Source organism: Zeus faber (assembly GCF_960531495.2).
Source record: "Zeus faber genome assembly, chromosome: 18".
Lineage (NCBI taxonomy): Eukaryota > Metazoa > Chordata > Actinopteri > Zeiformes > Zeidae > Zeus > Zeus faber.
Window position 1 is genome coordinate 20,814,468 of NC_137210.1, and position 26,132 is coordinate 20,840,599.

The window sequence follows — 26,132 nt, forward strand, 5'->3', positions numbered from 1 at the left end:
ATCTTAGGTTCTGTCTGTTGTTTATCATTATGTTTGGTGTATATTGGCAGTTTTTTTTCTTTTTTTTATGGGGTGCAGTTAACTTTTTTTTCGTTTTTTTTCCAGATGTTATCGTCTTGCCTTGTGATTATTATGTGTTATTGTGCTGACGTGCTGCCGGGACCATCCACCCACCTGCCCATCCATCATAGTGTGCCATTTAAAGGCGGCGAGCGGAGGGGGAGGGCACTTCCCTCCCTCCTCCTGCCGCTGCTCCTCCGTCTCTCGCGTCGGAGCCTCCGACTCCTCCGCCCCCCTCACTTTGAACTCGAGATTATAGCGGTGGCAACATCTGCTCCGGCGGACGACGGTACCGAGACCCGGACGATTTCGCTCAGTGCGCGGCGCCGTCTCCGTCGCGTCCCGCTGCGCTGCGAGACGCTCGTTCGCCACACACTCAGTGTCTGAAAGCACTCACTTTCTAAATTCACTTGTTCCTTTCTGCCTTTCGAGGAAGAGCGGGGGGCGGGGGCGGGGGGTGGAGGAAAACAAACAAACAAACAAAAAAAAAAAAAAGGCGCGAAGAGGAGAATTTCGAGGATTTGAACATTTTCAGACACCTGGAGCGACCGGCGTTTCCTTCACCTTTGCGCGTTTTTGCGCACGAATGAACTTTTGGATTATTATTTATTATTATTGTTATTGGTTTTCTCATTATTATTCTCAATTTTATTATTATTCTCACCATTATTATTATTATTATTATTGTTATTATTATTATCATTATTATTATTATTATTATTATTATTATTATTATTATTATTATTATTATTATTATTATTATGGGGATCCACTGATCAGCGCCAGAGATGCATAGAGACCTGGTGCTACCGGATGGCACTGGGACCTGGTGGTTCCTCTCCAGTCTGACCAGTTTGTTCTGGTGCTGGACCGTGGTGGAGGCTCAGGTAAGGAAACGTGGTCGGTGTGCGCGGGCGCGTGCGTGCGTGCATGCGTGCGTATGTGTGTGTGTGTGTGTGTATATATATATATATATATATATATATATATATATATATAGGGCCTTATCATTATTATTATCTTTTAAGTAAATCATCACAGTGGGAATTATCATTTTTTCACCACTTTGTGTCCTTTATTGTTTTTATATCAGTCTGTAGGTTGGACCTCTAGAGAGCAGCATAAGGTCGGGTATACGCTTACAAAAAAAAAAAAAAATATGAGAAACTTATGTTAAAACATTAAACCGAGTGTCACAAGTAATGCTGAGTAGTAATGAAGGACCTATAGTCCCAAAAAAGGGAAAACATTGTCCAAACATCGACTTATGTGTGTGTGGATGAATGGATATCCATGGAGCTGAATTAAAACTGACTAATAAAATGCACTTTGCATTGGGTCGAAAACAGAATTATGTAGTGACACATTAATGAATCCTCTCCTATTTATTAAAGAAATTGAAATGTCAAATTCCATTGTTTTGCCAAATGCTCTGTCTCCCATTGGTTTTAATGAAACCGTAGAAAACCAATATGAACTAATGTTTTGTGGTAATGTATAAGACTCAGTTCCTTAAAAAGCTTTACATGGAGGAGCTGAATGTTATTAAAATTCATTAAATATAATGTATACAACTATAAAAGCAAGTTGATGCTCTCACTTGACAAGAACAGTGCAAGTGAACATTTCCACCAAGACAGTAACAATGCCATGGGATGGATAAGCAAGGAGCGACCTGGATTGGCTGGCGTCCAAAGGAATACATTCCAATGTCCAGTTCCAAAATATTTGACAGCTTGCTTGGCAACACTGAATCCAGAGTTTCCCTCCGTTTCTTGGGCAGATTTTCACTTGCACTGGGAATCCGCCTCAAAGTCGAAGACTCCTGCTCAGGTCTTGCCCTCAGTCTGATTTTGTTTTAAGGAAATAATGGCTCTGTAAAGCTGCACTTTGAGAAGTCAAGGTGCATGGCGTCAGCTTTGTTTTGAGTTTGATTCCATTTAAAGAGGAAATTGGGATAACGATTTAAATGGAGTGTCCTGGCCATGTATGATGTGTGACCTTTGGAAATATTTCCTGAATGAACCTGAATTGGTCGAGAGGGTTTGAGCGAAACTACTCTGGACTTAACACCAACATTCGAAAACGGCAAAAAGCATAGGCTGTTTTCTGTGCCTTTAAAATACTCCTTCATTATTCTTTTGGGGTTTATTTCCTTGTTTAACACTGAGGTTCCATCTCAAACAGATGTACAAATGCACACTCAATAGTTATCTGAATTATTGCACAGAAGTGCAGCTTGCAGCATTAGAGGGATGTTCCGGTGTCACTACTCCATCAACAACACAGTGTATAGTGTTCCGTTATGAGCTCTTTAAAAGTTTCCATAACACACATGTTCAGGGAATCGGTTATGAATCGTCCCCGCATACACGGCCCGTCGACCAAAAAACAAACGGAAAGTTTGCATGTCTGTATTTCAGTCAGAACAAAGCAGACACATGAGGACACCTGTCAACGAGCGGTGGATGACGGAACACAGAAAAATAAAAAAAATAAAGAGATGAAACTGGTTGAAGTTTTGACAGATCGCGAATCAGTCCGGCGCTGAAGTATTTCACGACAAAGTTTAACTTCTTCTGGGGTTAAATATGTAAATATGTCCCCATATGTTCATACACTGCCACTCACTTTAAACTGAAAGCTTCTGTGGTTCTATTACTTTAACTCCTTCCTTTGGCTTCCTGCGCTTTTGAGAATGTTGGCAATGTACACACTCGTTCTTTCTTCAACCGGAACATTTTTTACCTTAAATAAACAATGAAGGAGCTGTGAAGTTAGCCCGCTTGGTGGGGATATAAACACATCGAAAGGACTTTCCCCTAAAACTTCTATTCTCCCTTTATCAATATTTGGTATCCTACATTGTAAGAGGCAGGCCATTTAAAAAAAAAAAAATATATATATTTTTAAAAGAACAATCTTCATCCTCCACACAGCGACTTTGAGATGTATTCTTTTCCTCTTCCTATTTGATATTTTCCTGTCGGTTTATTTATGACCAATTTTTCCCTTCGATTTTTTTGGGGTCTTTTTTTTCTGTATTTGATTTTTTTTTAATTTTTTAGGATATACTTGTTTATTGTTAGGTTAAGTTTATATTCTCACATTTCAATTGTGTACAGTTAACATAATTTTTGCCATATATTTTTACTGAATCATTAGGGGTCCAGGCCATTTTTATCACCAAGTTCGGCATAACACACAGATGCAATTCAAGTCTTGATTAAACTGCGCTGTGACAAAGACCCAGTGGTTTAAGTTTCATCCAAATCGATCCACATACGGAGCAGATATAAGTCAAAAATCGACCAAATTTCAAACAATTTTAGTGGCACATGCTAGTAAAATCGTGCAGCAAAATCACACAAAATATGTCCAACCTGGCTAAAATGATCTGGAAGACATACTCCGCCGTAATCTTGAAACGGGGTTAAGGTGTTAGGTCAAAGTTAGGTTTAGTGAGTTAAAGCGCTCTGTAACAAGGATCTCAAGGTTTTAAATTTCATCCAGATTGATCCACATATGGAGCGGATGTTAGTGAAAAACCAAACAACTTTGACCCAAAATATTCAGCTTCTGTTGGTTAACTGACTGTGGCACTTTCGCCTGCCACCCTCCACCTAAGGGATGTTTTCAGGGACCTCTGGCAGAGAGACACAGATGACGGTGTTGTAGACACCAGTTTATTGTAGAGAGTGGGCCAGTTGGAATAAGCCCAGTAGCAGATGGACACGTGTCATGACAGGGGCTCATCTACTGAGTGTGTGTGGGGATGTGGGTTTTACCTGTTGCTCGTTAGACCAACCAACGGGCAACAGGTATGCAGTCATGCTGCCCTGATCCTGGGCCCCAATTACCTAGACCCAGGACAGGTGTGGCTGCTTAAACCACACCATCCCCACACCGCACGCACACGTCGCAATACCTAAATTTAATTAACAAGATGATATTTACAGTAAATCGCTTTATGACGTCCTCATATTATTTAGTATAAATGTACAGATTCCAATTGAGAACGTCCAGTCGGACCGCGTCCAGTGTGCGGAGTGGACCAAGTCCTTCTGTACTTGTTCGACGATACCAAACTATCAATTTCCATGCATACTTGTCTAGCTTCTTACCTGATAGATGTCAGTAGATCTGTTGGATTGAGGTTCTACATCCATGGTCCTACCCATGGTTACTTTGCTGAATTAATGAAAAATACAATAACAGTAATCCACAGGGCTCGTCACTGCCTTCACTGGAAAGCACTGACAACGTGCGGCTGAGCCATGCGTTCCATATCCAATATTCCATATCTGTCATAGAAATTACTTTACTTTACTATTAATTTAATTAATTCATTCTGCCAAACTCAATCAGTATTTGATATCACCAGACTACAAACAGGTATTATTGACACAGAACGACACAGAGTAAGTGAAAATTGCGAAACACCCAGTAACGAAAACATGAATGACATGAATTCCAAACACACCGTAACTAACAAGTTCGTCAATAAAAAATGTATTAATTTACTGTCACAACTGACTTTACCGAAAATCTTTTAGAAAATAAAGACGTCAACAAATATATACATAAATACTAAAATACTGAAAATAAACACAAGGTATGTCGTGAAGAACAACAACAAACTATACAAACAAATCATAATAAAAAAAAAAAATTCCATGACACATGAAATTTCCTTAATGTAATCACCTTACGTTTATATGTCCAGGTCGCTCTGTAGGTCAGTCACAATATTCTCAACTATGGACATAACTCCACGATGTTGAACTGTAATTTGTACCTAACACAAATAAGTTGGACCCTCTGTATTGCTGCCTGCAGCTATATTTAATATTATTATTATTATTATTATTATTATTATTATTATTATTATTATTATTATTATTATTATTATTATTGCCTGTTTGATGTGAGCTGCTCTGACGCTATAATTTCCCTCCGGAGATGAATGAAGTATCTATCCATCCATCATACATCCATCCTGTATTTGGTACAGGAGTCGAACCATAGGGTGTAATGAAAAACCTTGGTGTGTTCTCAGCATCACATTTTGAGTCAAAGGTTATCTATTGTGTCATCAGCCACATATTTTCCATTCTTCCATCCAACCCGTTCGATAATGAGCGGACTATTTTCTGTGTGTAACCGTCCAGAAGACCGAGGCATGTACATTGGAGCCGCATGACCCCAATCTGACTCATGTGCCGCCCCACCTACACGCTGCTCACACTGGCAAAAACAACACCATGCAGGAAAAATTAGAACACACACATTTTATTTAGATTCATGTAGTAGCTGGTAAGTTGACTCGCCTTATGATCTTTTTTTTCCTTCAATGTTATTGGAAAGAAGCTTGACACACACACACGCACACACAGACACACACAGACACACACAGACACACACACACACACACACACACACACACACACACACACACACACACACACACACACACACACACACACAGAGGACTACTGACTATCTAGTCCGTCGTTTATAGTTTGTGGTTATTTTCCTTTAAACATCACTGCCATTTCTCCATTTCTATTCATTTTCCACGATTCCTTACCTGTTCATTGATTGCCAAGAATTTTCATGAATATCGTCGTGCACACGCACACGCACATGGTCACGGTCAAGCACACACACACATTTATAGTATACTTTATATATATATATATATATATATATATATATATATATATATATATATATACACCGATCAACCACAACATTAAAACCACCTGCCAAAAATTGTGCAGGCCCCTCTTGTGCTGCCAAAACAGCTCTTACCTGCTTTAGGCAGGTGGAACGTGTCAGAGTAGCAACTACATGAATGCCAGGACCCAAGGTTTCCCAACAGAACACTGGCATTGGCGGCTTGCCTCCTTCCCATCGTTGTGCCGTCTCTCCCCCACGTAAACGATGCACACGCACCGGCCATCCACATGATGTAAAAAAGAAATGTGATTCATCAGACCAGGCCACCTTCTTCCATTGCTCCATGGTCCAGTTCTGACACTCACATGCTCATTCTGACACCTTTCTATTATAGCAGCATTAACCTTCTCACCAATTTGTGCTGCAGTAGCTCTTCTGTGGGATCGGACCAGACGGGCTAGACTTCACCCCCACGTGCATCAATGAGCCCATGGGCGCCCATGACCCTGTCACTGGTTCATCGGTTGTCCTTCCTTGGACCACTTTTGGGAGGTACCAACCACTGCGCACCGGGAACACCGCACAAGTCCTGCTGTTTGGGAGATGCTCTGACCCAGTCGTCAAGCCATCACAATTTGGTCCTTGTCAAAGTGGCTCAGATCCTTACGCTTATCCATTTTTCCTGCTTCCAACACATCAACTTCAAGAACTGACTGTTGTCCCACCTCTTGACAGGAACCATTGGAAAAAGATGAGCAATGATATTCACTTCACATGTCAGTGGTTTTAATGTTGTGGCTGATTGATGTGTGTGTGTCTGTGTGTGTGTGTGTGTGTGTATATATATATATGTACACACACACATATACCAATCAGGAGGACTACGAGGTTATGTCCTCTCCAACTTATCCATTTCCACTTTTAACACGACATGTCTAGAACGCTTATAAGTCGTTTGTAGTTTCACTTTCAGCGTATAGTGGGCAGCGTTGCATAGCTATGGTGTCATGTTTTCTGGTCGCACGTCATCTTGACACAATGAAATGAAGCAGATGTAAGTTTTGAGAATCTTTAATGAATCTATACAGTATAATCGAAACATTCGAGGTGGATGACCGCCAGCGATGTCGGCCCGGAATGAGCGGAGTTCTCACCAATGTCTGATACTTCATTTTGCACAAATAAAGTTAGAGGCCAAAGGACGTGTAGCGTAACTGGGCAGATTTTGGTCGATAGAATAATGAGTGAAGGATATAAACATGATGCAATCACTTTGTCAAACCTAAATGTTCAACCCTATGAGGTGTCTGAATGAGGGCCCTGGGTTCTCAAGAATCAGAGCCCATTGTATAGTGATTGTATGGTATAATTACTAACGTAATTTATTGCTTCCATGTCATACGGAGAATGACAATAAAAGCGTGTCTATACAGAGGCCCTATGGGAGGGGAAATGTTCTGATGCATCCAGCCTCGTCAGCAGGGGAAATGTGTAGATTTGCGTCGGACAAGTGCTGAACTGTGACCTATGTATTGTGACCAGATGGGCTATGTTCAACCCTAGTTTGAACAGAGATTTTTAAAACAGTTTTATAGTATTACACTGTTTCATGTCTCCTCCATGAATACAAAGGTGTTTTCATTCTGTTGCGTAAAACCAGTTTAGGAAGAGATTCAAGGCATTGGCATTGAAGTTTAATAAAATATCATGAGGAGATATTTGCTGGTCTGAGGGACTGGGATGCAGGAATTGAAAAATAATGCTACACAATCATTTGTGTTTTATGTCTATGCCCAAATAATAATAACATCGGCCAGACACTGGCCACACTGAAGACAAGTTTGTATTTCTCATCATAAATACCGGTGTTTATTCATTGGAATGTAATATGTCTGAATAATGTGTTTCTGCTGAAATTTACTCTTTTGTAAAATAACCTTATGATATCTTAATATACATTTCTCTCAGTTGACAAGATGCAGCTGTTCTTTGTGTTAGAATATAATCCCTGTACTTGTGCGGTGGTGGCGATCCAACTCCTTCCCGGAGCACAATGTGGCTCGGATAACTCTGTCCTCTTGTTAGTTCTCTTCTAAATGTAAGGCTCTCAGCATGAGACAGTCTTTTTGGTATTTGCCGAAACTTGCAGTGATTGTTACCATAGCAACTTTCTTTCCAAAATATTTGACTGCGCTGCAGTGTTTTTTTTCGGTGCCGTCGCGCTTTGCACCACATCCACAATGAGAATGGAAGGGTCTCACTTTGATTTGTCCCAATTTTGTCCCAGTTTAACATTTGATCATTACGATGCTCATTAGGGCGTCCACGCCCGGCTCCTCGGCCTCTCATGTCAATATCCAAACAACAGCAATCAAAAGAGCAGGACGGGAGGGACAGAAAATTGTCTTTTGATTTACCAGGCTCCTCTTCATTTACAGCTAGGATCTTCACGCTGTGTCCATGGATTCCCCAGGCAGATCCAATTCATTAAATATTGACTCAATCAAAGACTGCTCAAGAGATAAATAGTTCATTATTGAAGGCATTTCAAATTATATGTCAATTGCCAAATAAAATCCCTGAAAAAGTTATGCATATGTCCATATATTCTTCTTTTTGACACAATAATTTTAAATTAATGTCACTAAAGTTCATGGCTGTCATTCAAGTTCAAAGAATACATACATACTGATATGTTTACTGGCCTCTATTGATAGTCATAGTTTGTATTTATAGGGCCATTGTGTAACAATCGATTGCAACAGTTTTTCATTAGCTGACAAGTTGTATGTTTTGATGCAGGTTGTTGATTCTGCGTCATGTATATAATGTTTTGAGAGTTTGTGCATTTTGCTAAAATAAATAGTCATATTGGCCAACGTGTTTTAGTTTTGGCCTGTGTGTTAATTGTTTTTTAAAAAGGTAATTCTGCTGGGACAAATGTGCTCAAGCAATCAAGAAAAACTGTAATATGTGGGCCACATCTAGCCTGCGAGCCACCAGTTGAATATAGCCTTTGTGTGGGATGGTTTGGAGCACAGATAATACTTAGTTAGATAATAATTAGTTGGAATCAAGTTGAATCAATGTCAAACTGTCCTAGAAATATTCAAAAGGTGTACCTGACTCCACAGGAGTGGAGTACAAAGCATCCAGATCCAGAAAAAAAATAACAGAATTGGCAAATAAAGCAGTGAAAAGTAGACCAGCAGACCCTGAATCCATCAAAAGAGGCAAATGACGAATGGGAGGATAGAAGGCGTAGCGCATCACAGCATTATATTCAGACACATGGCAGCTGGTCAGAACGGAGGAAAAGCAGCAAATAAAATTGTGGTAGTTTCGCCTACCACATGTCAACCAAGTGGCGTGTTCAGGAACCTCCTGCACAGAAGACGGGGGTTGTTGAAAATGCAAGCCCAGAGCAGATGACACAGGTCATGACAAGGGCTCTTCTCTCCTGAGTGAGTGTGGGGATGGGGGTTTTAACCTGTTACTTGTTAGACCAACCAACAAGCAACGGGTATGCAGCCGCTCTGATCCTGGCTGCCTAAATACCTAGACCCAGAACAGGTGTGGCTGCTCAAGCTCAAACCACACCATCCCCACACCACATACCCTGACACCAAACTGAGGCCAGGGAGAATATCCAGGTGTCATTAAATGTACGTGTGTTAGAACTGTGAATCTGGAAAAACGCACACAGGACGAGTTCTGAAACCGAAACGAACCCGGGCCCGACTTTGCCCGTCTGATGACCGGGAGGAAATGAAACATAATAGGCAGAGTCATGTTGAAGCAATTTCTTCAATAAATAGACTAAACAACGAGTTTGCCTCCATTCATTTTAATGTTTTCATTACCAGTTGACTTCAGAAAAGGTCACACGCTCTGTTCTTTTTGGGTCTCTGGAACATATGCAGCCTCACCTTGCAGGTTGTGTTTTCTGTAGATATTTGCAATTATCCCTGGCATTTTTAACACAATTTGGAACACTTATGCTGTGGTCCAAGCTGCGGCGCCTATATGAGCTCAGTCACAGTCTTACCGACGAGAAGTGAATAAATTCCCGTCCTGAAGTGTCGTTCTACTGTCAATTTGCAACGTATGTTAATGTCAAGTGAAAATAGTGACACCAAGTGCAATCCAGCCAAACACATACATATCTCCATTTCAGCAAAGAGGGGAAGTTCTAGGTTTTTGCTGTGTTAAATCCGTCTATATTAGGCTTTTTATACTGAGCAAAATGTGAATGTACGTGATGTATGTATGTGATGGGTGAATGGCAAATGGCATGTGAAACATTGACGTATGTAAGCTCAGCACGTACTGTACATGTATATGGTATACCCTACATTTCTGTTGGTCAGTGTAACATTTTAAGATAGTTGTTTAGTACCCTTAACAAGGACATTGTGTAATATAGAAAATAGTAAAAAATTCTTTTCTGGGAGTACATGCTAACCTGCAATTTGCAGAAGCAAAATGAAGGAGAAAGCCAAGCCATTCAAGCTTAAAAAACCCAACTAGATTCATAACAGCCAGTACCTGTCTTGTCCTTTAATGATGATTTTGGGAGGAACTCTCAACTCCGCTACTTGGACAATTTTCTGGCTGTGAGCAATTTGAGGCGCTCAGAGATGCATCCGGTTTGTTTCCATCTTACCATGGTCTTTTGAAAGGCTTTGGTCTAAAGGTCATGCTGATAACACGTAGCCCCATTCTCACAATTCATGGAAAGAATTTTAAAAAACACCCTGTCCAGTTTGAAAGCGAGGACGGCCAGAGAAAAGCCTTGTTTTTTGTTTCAAGATTCAAGATTCAAGATTCAAGAGGTTTATTCGTCACATACATATACATACTTTCATACATATATGCAGTGAAATTAAGGCACCCGGTAATAACACACACAATATGTCAGAGGAAAATTTCTTTCTACTAGACCAACTAACTGATTCCTAAAACGTAATACAGTAAGTCGAATACTTATAGAATGAAATAAAAATATATAGAATAAAATAAGATAAAATAAAATGGAATAGATAGAGGGAATAGGCTTACGTATATGGGATAGACTTATGTATATGAGATAGGCAATAATGTATATACAGATATGTGCATTAAAGTGGCACGTGAATACAGATATGTGCATTAAAGTGCCATGTGATAAAGTGAGGTAGTGTTTGTGGGATAATACAGCACAGTATACAACAGTACGGCGCAGCAATACGGTATCACCGAACAACCCAGAACAGTGACACAGTATGCGGTACAGTATGCTACATACAGTACAGTAGGTAGTGGAGCCTATGTGTGTGGCTCAGTGAGGACCCCTGGTGAAGTCAGCTTTGACAGTTTTTCGACGAGACAAGCATGTACAGTGGTACCTCGACTAACGACTGTAATTCGTTCTATAAGAACGGTCGTATGTTAAAACAGTTGTATGTCGAAGCAATTTTTCCCATATACACCACGCTCATATTTTTCTATGATTTCCTTCTTAGTTTCAATGGGAGTCATTGCCTTTGTCTTTTTCCCATCATCCTTCTTCTTAGGACTCATCATGAAGGGTGAAAATAAACAAAATACACAGCGCAAACAAAGTAAATATGAAAAAAATATGGATAAGCCACAAACTACGTGCACACACGATGTAGGTCGCCCGCTGACTGACTGCTGACTGACTGCTGACTGGCGGCTGACTCACTGTTGACTGACCGCTGACTGACTGCTGACTGACTGTTGACTGACTGCTGACTGGCCGCCGACGCACCAACTGCAAATTTCCACGCTCGTATCTTGGAGCAGTCGGTCGCAAGTCGATACAAATTTTCGCGACTATCGCTGCTCGTATCTTGGATTAGTCGTAAGTCGATGCAGTCGTAAGTCGAGGTACCACTGTATATAGAGCGGTCTTTTGGGTTAATTGCACTCATTCTCAAGAAAACTTTTCGCCCAGTCTCCATCCTTCCTCCCTCAAATAACTAGAGCTGGGATGACATGGGGCGGGGTAAAGGACAGATTGTTGAAGGAGAAGGAAAAGAAAACGTACAAATGTTTACATGATAGAAGACTTGGGTAAAACTCGTCAGGAACGTTGAAAAATTCTCTGAATTACTTTGAGGCTCTACAGCCAAATGGTACGGTCACACCTGCGAAGACCAGGCGCTGCAAAGCGACGGGCTGCATTGCATTTTAAATGGCGCTCGGATTCATCTGGCTGCAAGGGACGGAGCGACGCCTGACGACAAGCTGACAGCTTCTCGGCGACAAGGAAGGTTGATCAAGTTTTAACTTTATGCAAATGAGCAGCGCTGAGCGCCAGGCGATAGCCAGTGGGAGGAAAGATACACTCTCAATGGTCCTGGTCTTTGGAAAATGGACGCCCGGACCACTGCATTGTTCAAATTTAAGAACACGTCATTTTATGTTTCTTCAAGCAAGGACAATTCTTTATTTTAAGGGACAGATGGCAAGATTATTTACGTAATTTCTTTCAAGAGGTCATTTATTTTGCCAAGTAAACAATCTACACACGCCCACAAACGCCAGGGGCACAGAAGCCCACATGCTCGACTTCACACTTCCGCCCTGGCGCCGGCGGTTTGACCCTCGCATATTTAGTACCTGCCACATACTTGATTGCCTCAATAGAAAACAAGCAATTTCTGGTCTTGGGAGTTCAATGTTCTTTTTTTTTAAATTAAATCCCTTTATTCTCTCCCCATGGCCAATGTGCACTTGTCTAGGCGAGGCAGCATTTCAGGTCTTTAAACACGTTTTAATACTGATTGTTATCGACAGCGGTATAGGAGAGGGATTCAAAAGGACGATTTAAGCACCGACAGAACATTTTACATGTCTGATGGAATTGATCTGATGAGATTAAAAGTACTTAACTCATCAGCATTGTGACAGGCATTTATTATGTCTGTCATTACAAAATGACATGCTTTTCAAGGAACATTTCCCTCAATTAAGAAACAAATGTGCTCAAATGCAACAATGCTATTTAAGAAATCGAGAGGAGTTTGAATTCCTTTAAATTCAAACTCAAATTCAAATCTTTCTAGTTTCCTAGAGAAAGGTCCTCTGGGAAAGGTTATTTCCCAGACCGTAGACAGGCCAGCAGACTGCAGAGTGTCAATTAACCTGGTCAAGGAACGATTATTATGAGCAATTAATCTATGTCATATTGCTATTTGAGTTACATTTCCTTTTTTCTTTTTCTTAATCAAATGCAGCATATCTTGTTTTTCTGTGGATCAGGGTTATGCTTGCATGGCTCATCATCAATGTATGAACGTGTGTGTGAATGGGTGAATGTGAGGCATGTACAGTTCTGTAAAGCGCTTTGAGTAGTCGCAAGATTAGAAAAACGCCCTATAGATGCAGCCCATTACCATTAGCGACTTTCCTTCTGTAAACAACTATGAAATGACTGTTTTGGCGATCTCGTGAATGTGCTATGTAGTCATAGCAAGCAGAGCATGATCACCTCCCAGCTGAACGTTTTCAATCCGGCGGTTTGTTCGCATCGACAGGCAGAATGCATGACACCAATTTTAGTTCAAGTGATCTTTCAGAACTGCTCATATTTTCTGTTTTCTACAGGCAGGGTCTGATGGCGCGTTGTCCGCCCAGGACCAGATGTACATCCTTTATGACATCAAGCTGCAGTGCCACCAGAACCTCTCCAACAGAGACCAGGGGGCCACAGGTATGTGAAATAAAATGAAATAAAATAAACGTCATATCTCACAAAACCACCGCTTTCTGACAATTTCAGTCGCCCACACTCACTCCCCCGTTCGCACACGCGGCAACAAAATTGACGGGGTGTCATTCATTCTCTCATGCCGCCAGCGACGCCGAACGACAGCGGGAAGGGTGAGCACAGCGTCAATAGAAGTCGAGCTTGGTTCAGCTTTGTGCAAATGAGACGTGACGCGGCGACGAAGCATGCAACCAGACGGTCTGTCTGGCACAAGAACAGCAATGGCAGATTGTCTGAACATACGATTTCTTATTTCGGATCCTGTTTGAGGCGAGGAATAGTCCACGCAGGAGCTGAATATCCATTCATTTGTCATCTAAAACAGTTAGTTGAAAAGTTTGTTTCTAACACACGGGAGCGTGGTGGTGTGGCTGTTGTTAACAAACTTTCGGGGTCTGGGGTTATACTGTGAAAGATTTCTCATGAGATGTGTGTCAACTCCACGCTGCTTCTGATACACTCCCTGACAAACACCCCCCCCCACATATTTCAAAGGTAAAAAAGCTTTTCATTTTTAACACCCAGAACACGCCCCCATGAAATGTCCTAAGTTGCAATTGACGGTGCTCTTCAGCGATTGCAGTCATTATTCTTTTTCAGAACGTACAGTCTGATGCGTGTCAAAATGGTTTTCATCTATAAAAAGAAAACTTTTCTCAGAATATAAAGGAAGAAATTGCTCTTTTATGTTCCTGCTCATTTTTTGAGATTTCCATTTTTTTTTATGGGGGATGAGGATGAGGGAAAATAAATCCAATGTGGTCTCTTCTACAGAGCATCTTTGCCTGTTTGACATGCAACTTGCACCTTAAAAGAAAGTGCACAACTTCACTTATCTAATTTTCCTAGTTTCCTAGTTTCCTAGTAACGCTGTCACCTCACAGCAACCAAGATCTCCAACTCTTTGGCGCCATTGCTCAGCGTCTGGGCCTTGATGGATATCTACAACAGGAGAACGGTGGCTCACACCAACAGACAAGGTGCAAAAGACTTGTCGCCCTGTGTTTGAAGGAGACAATCTCACGATCTCAACCATCAGGCGGTTTTTCCTTCCCCTTCCTCGTTGGGAGGGAGGAGACTCTGATCCATCCGCTTTGTCAGGCACACCACAGCTTTTCAACGAGCACAAGAGTTGTTTGTACATCCTGAAAGGACACAACAGGGAAAAGCCGTCTTAAATCATGCTGGTCTCAGTGTGTTCACATTGATGTTTTGCTCAGAAGATTCCCCCCTCGCTGGGGGAGGCTCAGTGGGGTCTCTGGGACCTCAGCCCATTGTAACAGGAGTGAGACAGGGTTCTGCGTCTTTACCATTCTCCTTTGTTTGCCGATCAGTGTACGGTGCAAGACCGCAGGCCCTGAGTTCCGTCCAGGGCGGGGCTTTGCTTTTAAGCCATAAGAGACTTCAAGGGTGTAGCTTCTAGGACATACTGTATAACTAGCAATGCCTTTATAAGTTCTAGGAACATACTGTAAGTGGAGAATTTGAAGCACTTGCACCTCTTCACTGGTTCTCAGGATTTTGCTTCTTTGTGGATTAAAGGCTTCTGGTGAAGGTCATAACTCTTGCTGTTGTGATGGAACTTACTTTTTTGTCAGTCTCTATGGTTTCATTAACCTTGACTTGAAGGCTACTGTAAGTGGAGGCAAATCCAAAATAGTCAGACAAGCTACTCATAACAAGTTTCAAACCCCAAAAAAAGAAATTAAAATACACAGGTACACCGTCAACATAGGATAAGGCTGTGAAAGCAACAACAGCTCCTATAATCTCAGTTTGATAAAAAAAAAAATTGGAATCTTCAAAATAAGCATTACGTACAGTATAACTAGGGCCGAACCAAATTCATGGTAAATTTTGCTCAATCTCACAGACCTAAATTCTCAAAAATAAATAAGGAAAAATGCAGCATTTCACAGCAATGATTAAATTAAAGATTTAAATCGGCACCAAAAAAGAAAAGTAAACATCCAACCGCACCATTGTTAAAAGACTTAAAAGAGAGAAGTTAAAAGAGAGGAGGCAATCTGTGGTGGGATTTTCACGGCGGTGAATTTGGCAGGGCCCTATGAATAACTTTTAAATTTAACGCATTCTTTATAACATTGATTTTGTTGGTTCCCCTTTCAAAAAAAATGCCAAAATGGGTCGCGAAATATACTTTGGCAGACGTTAATATACATGGGCAAAAAAAGGCCCAAGTAAAGTCTATGTGTGGGGAAGACTGGTATTAATATAGCATTTATGAGTTGCATTTTATTATTTGAGTGTTTCAATATGTTTCATTTCTCATTTCATCGCAGTTAAAAGTCACTCTGATTTGAAAATAAATTGAAAATATAAACTGTAACAAAGGTTGTTTTAAAATCTCTTAAGTTCCCTCTTCCAAAGGCTCCAGACTTTTAGAATTTCCATGAAAATTGTATTGATGGTTTACGTATTCATGTAAAAAAAGTCAGAGAGAAATCCTTAGGTTTTTTTTTAAGTACTGGTGAAGCCCAAAAGTTGAATGTTAGACGAAGTAATGATCCATATAAAACATGTTAATGACATGTGTTATACATTTCCAGCATTCAAAAAGATTAATACTGTAGCTGCATACGTAAACAAGAACAAAAGGATTCCATTATCTCAGCCAAGATAAGACTACGTTTAATTAACATTTTATGATTCATGATTATTTACTTGCTTCTTCCAGAGGAGTGGTGTCCTCCAGGATGGGACGGTCTTATCTGTTGGCCCCAAGGCTTCCCCGGGCTGCTCACCAATATTTCCTGTCCCTCCTACGTCTACGACTTCAACCACAAAGGTAGAAAAACACAATGAATTTCCCCACTTTCTTGAATAGTAATATACAGATAATCAGTCTGTGTACATGTACAGCAAAGTTCTGATTCTATTGCGAATAAGGCGATATTTTGAATATTACAACATTCATGTAAACGCAGTATTCATAAAATATGATCGCAATAACGCTTGGGCCATATTGCGATATGATGAAACTCATGCCACCCCAAATTAATAAAAAAACGGTCCAAAAAACAGAAATGGCGCCTTTTTCAGGAAAGTCTCCGCAACAAGATGTGATGCAAAGAATGCTCACATCATTTCCTCTGCTCCGAAGCCAATTGAATATTTAGACAAATGAGCCGTGTAAACTTGGTTGGCTGAATAGAATAGACATATTGAAATAGTGCAAACGTACAGGATGTTATTCAAAATATCAACTTATTCTGGCTTCACCTCATTCTAATTCATGTGTGCATATAAATATAGTGAGGGGCGAATTCATAAAGCGATTGGCGGCATTTGCGGTCACTAAATCGATGCAAATAACAGAAAAAGCGAGTGTCTGATTCACAAAGCATTCGCAAACAGTGAAATGCACCACTAACTGCGCTGCCACGCAAATACATCTCGGTGCGCCTAACACCCTGCTGAAGGAGGAAATCTCTTGCATTGTTCTTGTGTTTTGAGGGAATGTTGAACAGCGTCATTAACACACAACATATTTTGTTTTTAAAAGGCTTTTATTTAACAGTAAGAATATAAATGGCAAATATCTTCAAAGTTCTCGGAGTAATTATGTGGGCTAACCCAAAACCTACCACAGCTACACTCTGAGAGCCTGTTTGAGGACCTCATTTTCTTTTCGCCCCTGGCTGCATCTGCAGGTAAACTTGAGAATCTTGCGCATTACTACTTGTTCGTAATCTGCATCACCAACCTCAACGGACTTCATCACGTCATCAACTTCTTCCGTTGTAACAACAATTGGCGTGTGTCGTCGGTCTCCTCTGGTGGTTCTTGAAAATATTCTGTTTCATCGTCACATTCAGGTTGAAATCTGTTGTTTGAAATGTTCTCCAAGTCCTAGATAACGCCGGTATCAGATTCAGCATCGCTCTCAGAGAACAAGCTATCAACGCGGAAAATTAAGTCCAGTACGCGCTGCTTACACTGACCTGGATCTATCGTACTGGTCAGATTGAGGTCCGCGATATGATTTAGATCTTCCGCCACCCGCTTCTAGTAATCCATAACAACATGGAGATGAAAGTTTTAAGAGACAAGCGAAACCGGATCCTCAGCTTGTTTAGGGAAGTGACGTGAGCATGACTTCTTCAGTGGTATGCGTTGGTACATGCCCCTTCTACAATAATGGCTCCGTGTGTGTGCAAAAGTAGTACGATTATAAGGTTGAACTCTATTAAAACGGTTTCACATTGTGACTTCACATCACATGGAATATGGAGGAATGATTTTCACCTGGACGCTCGCTTTAAAGGAAATGATCGATCAGTGTTGTTCAGCGCCTCGGTAAGTGAACTGTGTTTCCCCATGTAATCTAACAGGAATATTTAACTCCACAGTTTAACTTTTTTTTTTACTATTTATACATTAAACTTGGTTTTTAAAAAACACAAATGAACACGAATCTGGAAAAATCTGATTTTCCTTCTAGAAATGTTTTTTCAAACTTATTTGGCTGCTCATGGCGATTTTAGCGGTGGGTCACATATATTTAATTAAATGTCATAATTTCTAAATTGTCATATACACTGCACATAGACCTGGAAATACAAAGGAAACCTCAGGGTCCCCGCCCCGTTACGGGGCAACCCCGTCGCGTCTCTGCATAACGGGGTTTCCCTGTGCACCCTCCACCACCACCACCAACCCCCTTTGGAGAACAATTAATCATGTTTGGGTCTATAAACAACTGATCACCGCTGCAAGAGGGGGAGAATCACCACGGGTGAGACAAATAAACATAGAACCAAACAACGTTCACACAAAAACATATACATTGGATGACAACATGTATTAAAAAACAGTTAATTAGGTCCAGGAAAACTGGAACTACAACTGGTCACGTTGCCTCTTCCTGTCATAGTTATGGCAGTAAATGAGGGAGGAAAGGAGAGGAATGCAACCAGGAGGGTGCTGGAGTGCACTCGAAGCAGGTGTTGGTGGTGTGTGCCTGTGTGTGTGTGATGGGACCGCCTGTATGTGTATGTGTGTGTGTGTGTGTGTGTGTGTTAAAGGTGTCCACCGGTGAGTGAACAGGACTTATCCCAATTGTTTCTGGTGTAGAAGGTCGGTATTCTGCGTGACGCCTCCAAGCAGCGGAAAGGGCCCCGGAGCCCCCCTGAGCTCCGCAGCCGCGTAGACACACTATGGCTGCAGGAAAGCCCCAAGCACTGACATTTACATCCAACGGCGGCAAAAAGTAAAAATAAACATCCAATAGCGCCATTGTTAAAAGAGAGGTTAGAACAGAGGCAGAATATTTCACGGTTCCTGGCATTTTCATTCCTGGATTTTCATGGCGGTGAATTTGTCGGCCTTACGTATAACTATTGAATTTAACGAAATCATCACAACATTGATTGTGTTGGTTCCCCCCTTCAAAATAGTCAGTCAAGTCAAGGATTTTTTTTTCCTATTTCCAGTTGTCCCACCACGGCACTTCTCAATATGTTGAGATGCTTTTCGTGTTTGCAGGCCATGCTTACAGGAGGTGCGATGCCAACGGTTCCTGGGTGTTTGTGGAGAGCTTGAACAGAACGTGGTCAAACTACTCAGAGTGCCTGCATTTCCTGCAGCCCAGCGAGGATGGGGCGAAGGTAAGAAAACCCTTAAAAAGTCTCTCGACGGAAACCGCTGCTGCCACCGCTTCCTGGCGCCTACGCATGACGAGCAGCGGAATCCGGCTTGTTTTTCCTATGATTTCCTATGGTAGTAGCATGCGCTACTACCCTTAGCACTCAATCCAGGCGTTGTCGTTCAACCAATTTGAACTTAAAACTCCATCCCCTGCAGACTTTTCAAAGCGCGACTTTGGACTTTAGGACTTTAGAGTTTGACATTTAAGAGATTATGGTCATTATCGCAAAATAACCCTCTTCAGAGTGATAGTCATGATCACCCTGTCTGGGGTTATTTTGTGATAATGACCGGCTGGCTTCACATTATCCAACTTATTACATTTATATGAAATTGGACATATTGGCATTTCTTTTCTTCAAGTCTCCCATTGTAGTTTCTATGTAGTTTCACAAGATGGCGCCACTAACTGGTATTAGCATTAGTACGTGGGCGGCGTGAAACAAGGGAATTCAACCCAGCAGAGAAGTTTCAGAATGGAGTATTCCACAGAGACGGTGGGAGATAGAAATGAAAACGAGGAGAAAGTTGTGCGTCATTTGAAAAAACGATGCTTGGTCTTTTCTTTCGCACAACAAAACAGTGAACCTCCATGTCCACTGCGTCACGTATCAGCCATTGGAGCCCGTGGCGCATTGGTGATTGGTGTCTTTTGATGGTCGTCAGGCGAAGCAGCGAGACCTGCAACAGGAGGTCAAACGCCGAGAACGGGACATTTTGAGCGTTCGGACGAGCTCGGCTGTGGAAAGATGTGATGAAAACAGCTATTAGATGTTGGTCTTTGGGGTAAATTCAGAGAGAATTTCTCCCTTTGTGGAAACAGCATGGGGGCTCTGTTTGCAGAGCCTGCAGGGGAAACACACACAAAAAATGAAAGCAGCAAGAGAGTTGTGGTGAAAAGCTGCTTCTCCATCATAGGAACAAACTCCCTGCCAAGCAAGTAGAAAACAAAGAAGTGAAAAATATTACCTAAACATAAAATAAAGCATAACATTGTAAATGTTGCAGTGAAAAAAAAATACAAATTATAAAAGTTAATAGATAATAGAAAAAAAATTTAATGTTATAAAAAATATCAAATTTTAAATTTTAAAGGTTAAAAATATGAATACAGATAAGTGGAGATAATAATCTCCTATAATAATATAATATATTCATCAGGTATATAAACCAGTATATTGATCAGGTTTGGGACCATTATCTGGTAAAACCAGTGTTAAGTAGTCAATATCAATAAGTTCTAACTTAATACGTTTATTTATTATAGCAAATATAACTTAAGATTCAAACCAAGTGTGTACCAACATGTCGTCGCTGGAAACAGTGTTTTAAAATAAAAGTGCAGCATTGGAACTGGTCTACATAAAAAAAAAAATATATATATATATATATATATATTTATATATATATTTATATATATATATATATAGTTTTCTATATATTTTTAAAGAAGTGGACATGGACAGTATACAAGAACGTGGTCCACTAGAAATGGAGCCATCACCCATTGTCGGTTCGGGACCCACTGGTTGAGAACCACTGATCGAAGACTGTTTTGGGCTGGTCGTGGACCGGTTTAACAGATATAAGCTTGTGGTGGAAGGTCAGGGTGAAAAGGATCATATTATGGTCTGGCTGCCAATTAAGAGCTTGGAAGGGGAATGGCAATGGAGGACAGATCCAGTGCTCTGTCATTCCTGTTGGCCACATGAATTCACTGGAAAAGTTTGATGTTTTGGGATTTATTTGGGAGATTTGTGATTGAATAGTGAAGCATTTCAATGAAATCATGAACTAGCTTTTAAAGCAATTTGGAATTGCTCTTCTGTTTCATCGTTTTAAGTGAAATGACTTCCGATGTTGCTGCAAGCCAGTCAGTTATGTAAAGTCCTTCCTCGTTCCCGTTGCTATTTGTTGTTACTCATTTTAAATTTTTTTTTTATCATTTTCAGAAACGAGCCAAATAAATTGCTTTCACAGATCCCAAGGTCACCTGTGCCTTTATCCTTGTTCTTAATTTTCTATGTTGAGCCAATCAAAGCATTTTGAGTAGGAACAAAGTGTTTCGGGGAGAAGTTGTGGTGTTTCACAACTGGAACTACGCCGAATAGTCAGCTGGAAATCAATATTAAAAAATTAAAAAAATGACAGCACTGAGGAAACCTTTGGACCAAGAAACTCTTGGTCTCGCGCTAAGAAGAGTCAAACTATCCCTTGATTCCATCTTGCTTGCTTTGAAATTCTTTCCCCATCCAAAAAGTCCCATATAGCGACAGCACAAAGAACCAAAACGATCATGAAACCACAAGGCCGGTGTCAGGAGTTTTAACCCATCGGTCAGCGCACACATTTTACATCACCCCCTGACCAATTGACACATTATTTCTTACATTTCTACGGTCGATATAGTCCCGACTGTTTTTTCCTTCGATAAATTTGAACGTGCGAACCCACCTCTAAAATTATCTCCCGGTGGCAAGTTGAATTGATGGTGTCCTCATTTATGTTAGTAAATTGCACTTTGTGTCCGTGTGTTCCACAGCAGGACTTCTTCGAGCGGCTCTATGTGATGTACACCGTGGGCTACGCCGTGTCCTTCAGCTCCCTGCTGGTGGCCATCTTCATCATCGGTTACTTCAGGTACCAAAATAAATCAAAACAATATTGTTGTCTTATGAGCAAACAACAAAAAAAGTCAGAATCTATGACTGTGAATCTTCTGTGCATGAAACTTATTCTATATGGTATCTATGTGGATGCTTCCTATTCTATTATACACAAGTATTGTGTGCCCCTGTGTCGACTCCCTCATTGTATTGTATACAGTGGCGCTGGAATTTTCTGAATTTTTTTCATCATCTATGTTCGAAGCATGTTGTGAAGAAATCCATGAGGGCAAACATCAATATAGTGCAAGAATATTATTATTATCAACCACACACACACACACACACACACACACACACACACACACAGACACACACACACACACACACACGCACACACACACACACACACACACACACACACACACAGACACACACACACACACACACACACACACACACACACACACACACACACACACACACACACACACACACACACACACACAACTATTAGACCCATTGGAGTAGTACCTCACAATATTTCTGCTCAGAAAGACGGGAGCTGACAGAGAAAGCAGGATGCTGAGGAAAGGTTGGAGTAATTGGAAGAAAAGAGAGAGGGAGGAATATTGAAAACACAATGAGCCTCATATGTAAGCGTACAAAATATTAACATACAACAAACAAGATTTTGATTTATGCAATGTTTTGGAGGGGTGATGGTTATTAAGATTAATGATTACATCTTGTATTCTACCAAGTGGAACAGAAACAGCAGTAATAAGAAAAGCCAATGGTAGAGGAAATACAAAACATATTAAAGTTGAAACACGACCTTTGGAGTGGGTGGAGCAAAATACTTCACACAGAAAACCTCACTCAGAGAATTAAAAACAAAATCAATAGTCAAGCAAGGCTTGAATAGTTATCAATCTGAAAAACACGTAAAAATCTGAAAAGACAAATTGGTCTTAACCGATGACAAATTTTTGACATTCTGTATTGGTAAAAAGTTGAGGTGGAAATTGTCTTCCAGTTACTAATTTGAACATGATTTATGCACTAAACGTCTTTATGAGCGACACTACATTGACTGTCAGTCCAAGTGGCACAGCGAGGGTATTGTTTTTTTTGGATGATTTGGCTGTAGAAGATAAGAGAAGGGGAATGTCTGACACATCGGATGCATGAAAGCAATATGTCTGATAATGCAGCTCAATCAGGAAGCGCTTTTTCACTCAAAGAGGACCCATTATCAAATGGTTGAGTGGTGCTGATGGAATACAGAGCATCTTTGTCGCAAGTTTTATGTTTGTATGTTTTGGGGACTATGGATGTATTCAAATTTAAAATACATCGGTGTAAATTTTAAATGGATACTGGTTTCCCTTTTCTCTGTTGAATGGTCTATTTAATTCACAGTTGGGCGAGAATAGGGATATAGAGCCATACCCTCAGAATAAATTTCCATTATAGATACAATTTAACTGGACATAAATATCAGCGTTTGTGCGGCTGTGTACTCATCAGCCAGTGCGGTAAACATTTCCATGGTAACAGGGAGCTCCACCACTCAGAGATGTCGCTGTTACACTTAGGATTATGGGTAGTGTAGTCTCGTCACTGACACTGGGAATCAAACATGTTTTTATTAAAACAAGGTTGATATCATACAAACTTGTGGCTTCTACAAGAGAAAAAAACAAATTGTTACATACAGTACATTAATCTTTACACACTTATTAATAAACATCTGAAACACTAAACCTTAACTCAAAAAACTACATAAATTGCTAATGGGTAAAGTAGTTGTATCATCAAAAACCGAAGAATGAAACAAATTTATGGGTGAAAAATGACATGCATGTGTTACTAGGGGTTCATTTGGACCATTTAATGGAGAAAAGTGAAACCAGTTTTTCTTACCACTTTTATTTTGTGGCAGAACTAAATTCGTGCTTTTATCATTTTAATACAGCCATGGTCACCCCCCCCACACGATTCAAAAGTTACATTTTCGTGACTACGAGACCGAAATAGCATGAGACTGGGTTGGAAAGGCAGCCACGGTGAATTTGATTAAGCAGCGTTTTAGCTCGTTGTGGTCGGTAAACTCTCAATATGGAGGACAATTCCCAAAAAAGAACAGCGCCCTTGATCAGAAAAAGGCCAACTTTCGACAAACCAACTTTCAAAAGTTCTTTGCCGTTTATGAGCGACGATTAATACAGTTTACCGCAAATTTTATATACATAATGCCATATACAATTCAAACAGTTATTCATGTTACACACTCATTGTTAGAGTAGATAGGTCAGCTGCTTCAGATCCTGGGAGCGACAAGACAAAAAAAACACATAATCAAGGCCAAGATACAATTATATACTCTCTGGAAATCCTTGGTGAAAGTCGTTTCCAGTGCAGCTTAAAGTGAGGAACGGATTGTGAATATTGATACTACATACAAATAATGTTTTACTATTATTACTGTATAAAATATATGATATGAATGTTGATATACAAACCTAGAGATATAAACCCAAAGATTATTTCAAGAATTTCAAAACTATAATTAATTCAAGACATCAAATAGAAATCAATACAAACCCATTTTTAACAGAAAGCTAGTTTTACTTTTAATTTACAAACACACAGTATATAGTCTTGATCTATTGTACAGATCTAAATATCCAAATACAGAAAGAGGTTTAATGTTAATTTTAGGTTCATTCGGTTTCACCATTTAATATATTTTTTGTGATTTTTTCTTAGGTTCATTGCATATTACCATTTTCATTCTGTTATTATTGCCTATCGTTTTGATGTGAGTTGCCACACACTGAAATTCCCCTCCAGGTATAGATGAAGCATCTGTCTGCATATCGTGTTGCAGCATTCATTGTATTTTCTTTTACAATTATTTCCAACGGGCTTTGTTTTTGTTTCCTCTAGACGTCTTCATTGCACCAGGAACTACATCCACATGCACCTGTTTGTGTCCTTCATGTTGCGGGCCGTCAGTATTTTCGTGAAGGACAAGGTGGACTATGCCAGGGCTGGTCTGCAGGACTTGGATTCTGTGCTGATGGACAATTTAATACCGGTCACAATGGCCCCGCTGGATAACTCTCAGTATGTAAGTACCATTAAGCACAACATAGCATAAGATTAAAAGTTGGCCAAATTGAACGGATCAAATCAATGTATTATTTTATCTAGTAAGTAGCCGTGCAATAAGCAGGATAATGTATAGACACCTATAACTGTTTACAGTACATTAATTAATGAGTCGCCAAATGTTTCTGCGGGTTGCCAGATGATTTTCTGAACATGCATAAAAAAAAAAAGGAAAATGTGGGTTTTTTTTACAATATTTTCTTAAAAAAAAAAAATCCAAAATAATTCTTCTAGTTAAATCATTCAGTAGATGTACAATGAATTACTTTTCAGTAGGATGCATTTTCCGTAAGAGAGAACGAGAGAAAGAGACGCCACGCGCACCTTTGTGTGTTAACCCTGTAACCATAGCAACCATAGCTCACTCTCCCACTCTGTCCCCGAGTCAGAAGAGAGTACTCTGTAGAGATGAGACACTTATACAGCTGCTGCTGCGCTGACCCTCAAATAAATGTCAATTGTAGTAATGTATTTATTTCAATTATATGAGCTTCAATTGGTCAAAATGGGGGTTATTCAGTCTGACCAGTTGCAGGACAACTGGTCAAAGTGCGGGAGTATCCCGCCCGAATCAGACTATTTTATTGCGATATGGATGATAATGGGGTGGAAAATTACATAAAACAGCTCATGAAATATAGATCCAACATCAGCAACTCATGAGAATGACAGGGGGTCGCAAAATGGAAAGTTTGAGAATACCTGCACTACATTATCACCAAAGCTGCTGTGTTCTCTGTATTGTGTTGATGTTTTTGGATGTACATTTATTTCATACCTGATTGTAGACTGGCGCCTTTGTATTTGGGCCAGCCAACTGTGACTTTGTTGTCCTGACTGAGGGAGGGAGGGAGTCAGACATTGTTGTTATGGCGTTCAATTGCCGCCCACCGAGAGCACAAAGTGAAGCGTGTGAAAGCGATAAGGAGGTTCTGGTCCTTCCACGCATCCTCCTGCTCAGTGGTGTTTTTGGCACAGAAATTCTGGTGGGACACCTCGCTGACAGAGGCATATAGCACCTTAATTCTTTCGCAGGTATCATCTGACACAGCAGTTATTTTGTGTTCCAATATAAAATCAAATTAAATACTGTACTTAGTAGTTTTGGTTCTAGACCATTTTAATTACATTTACATTTAGTCATTTAGCAGACGCTT

The 26,132-nt window shown here is 40.4% G+C and overlaps 1 protein-coding gene across 1 annotated transcript in view; it reads left to right on the plus strand.

The window, feature by feature from the left end:
• Positions 1–848: 848 nt before the first annotated feature.
• The window catches only part of pth2ra (parathyroid hormone 2 receptor a), a gene marked incomplete at both ends in the record, with an annotated part of 63,275 nt that continues 37,991 nt past the window's right edge, over positions 849–26,132 (plus strand). Inside the window, 6 exons of the mRNA XM_080018893.1 lie at positions 849–947; positions 13,357–13,462; positions 16,218–16,328; positions 19,028–19,149; positions 21,732–21,829; positions 24,751–24,934. Of these exons, the coding sequence (XP_079875019.1) occupies positions 849–947; positions 13,357–13,462; positions 16,218–16,328; positions 19,028–19,149; positions 21,732–21,829; positions 24,751–24,934 (720 nt within the window). The remainder of the gene's footprint in view (positions 948–13,356; positions 13,463–16,217; positions 16,329–19,027; positions 19,150–21,731; positions 21,830–24,750; positions 24,935–26,132) is intronic.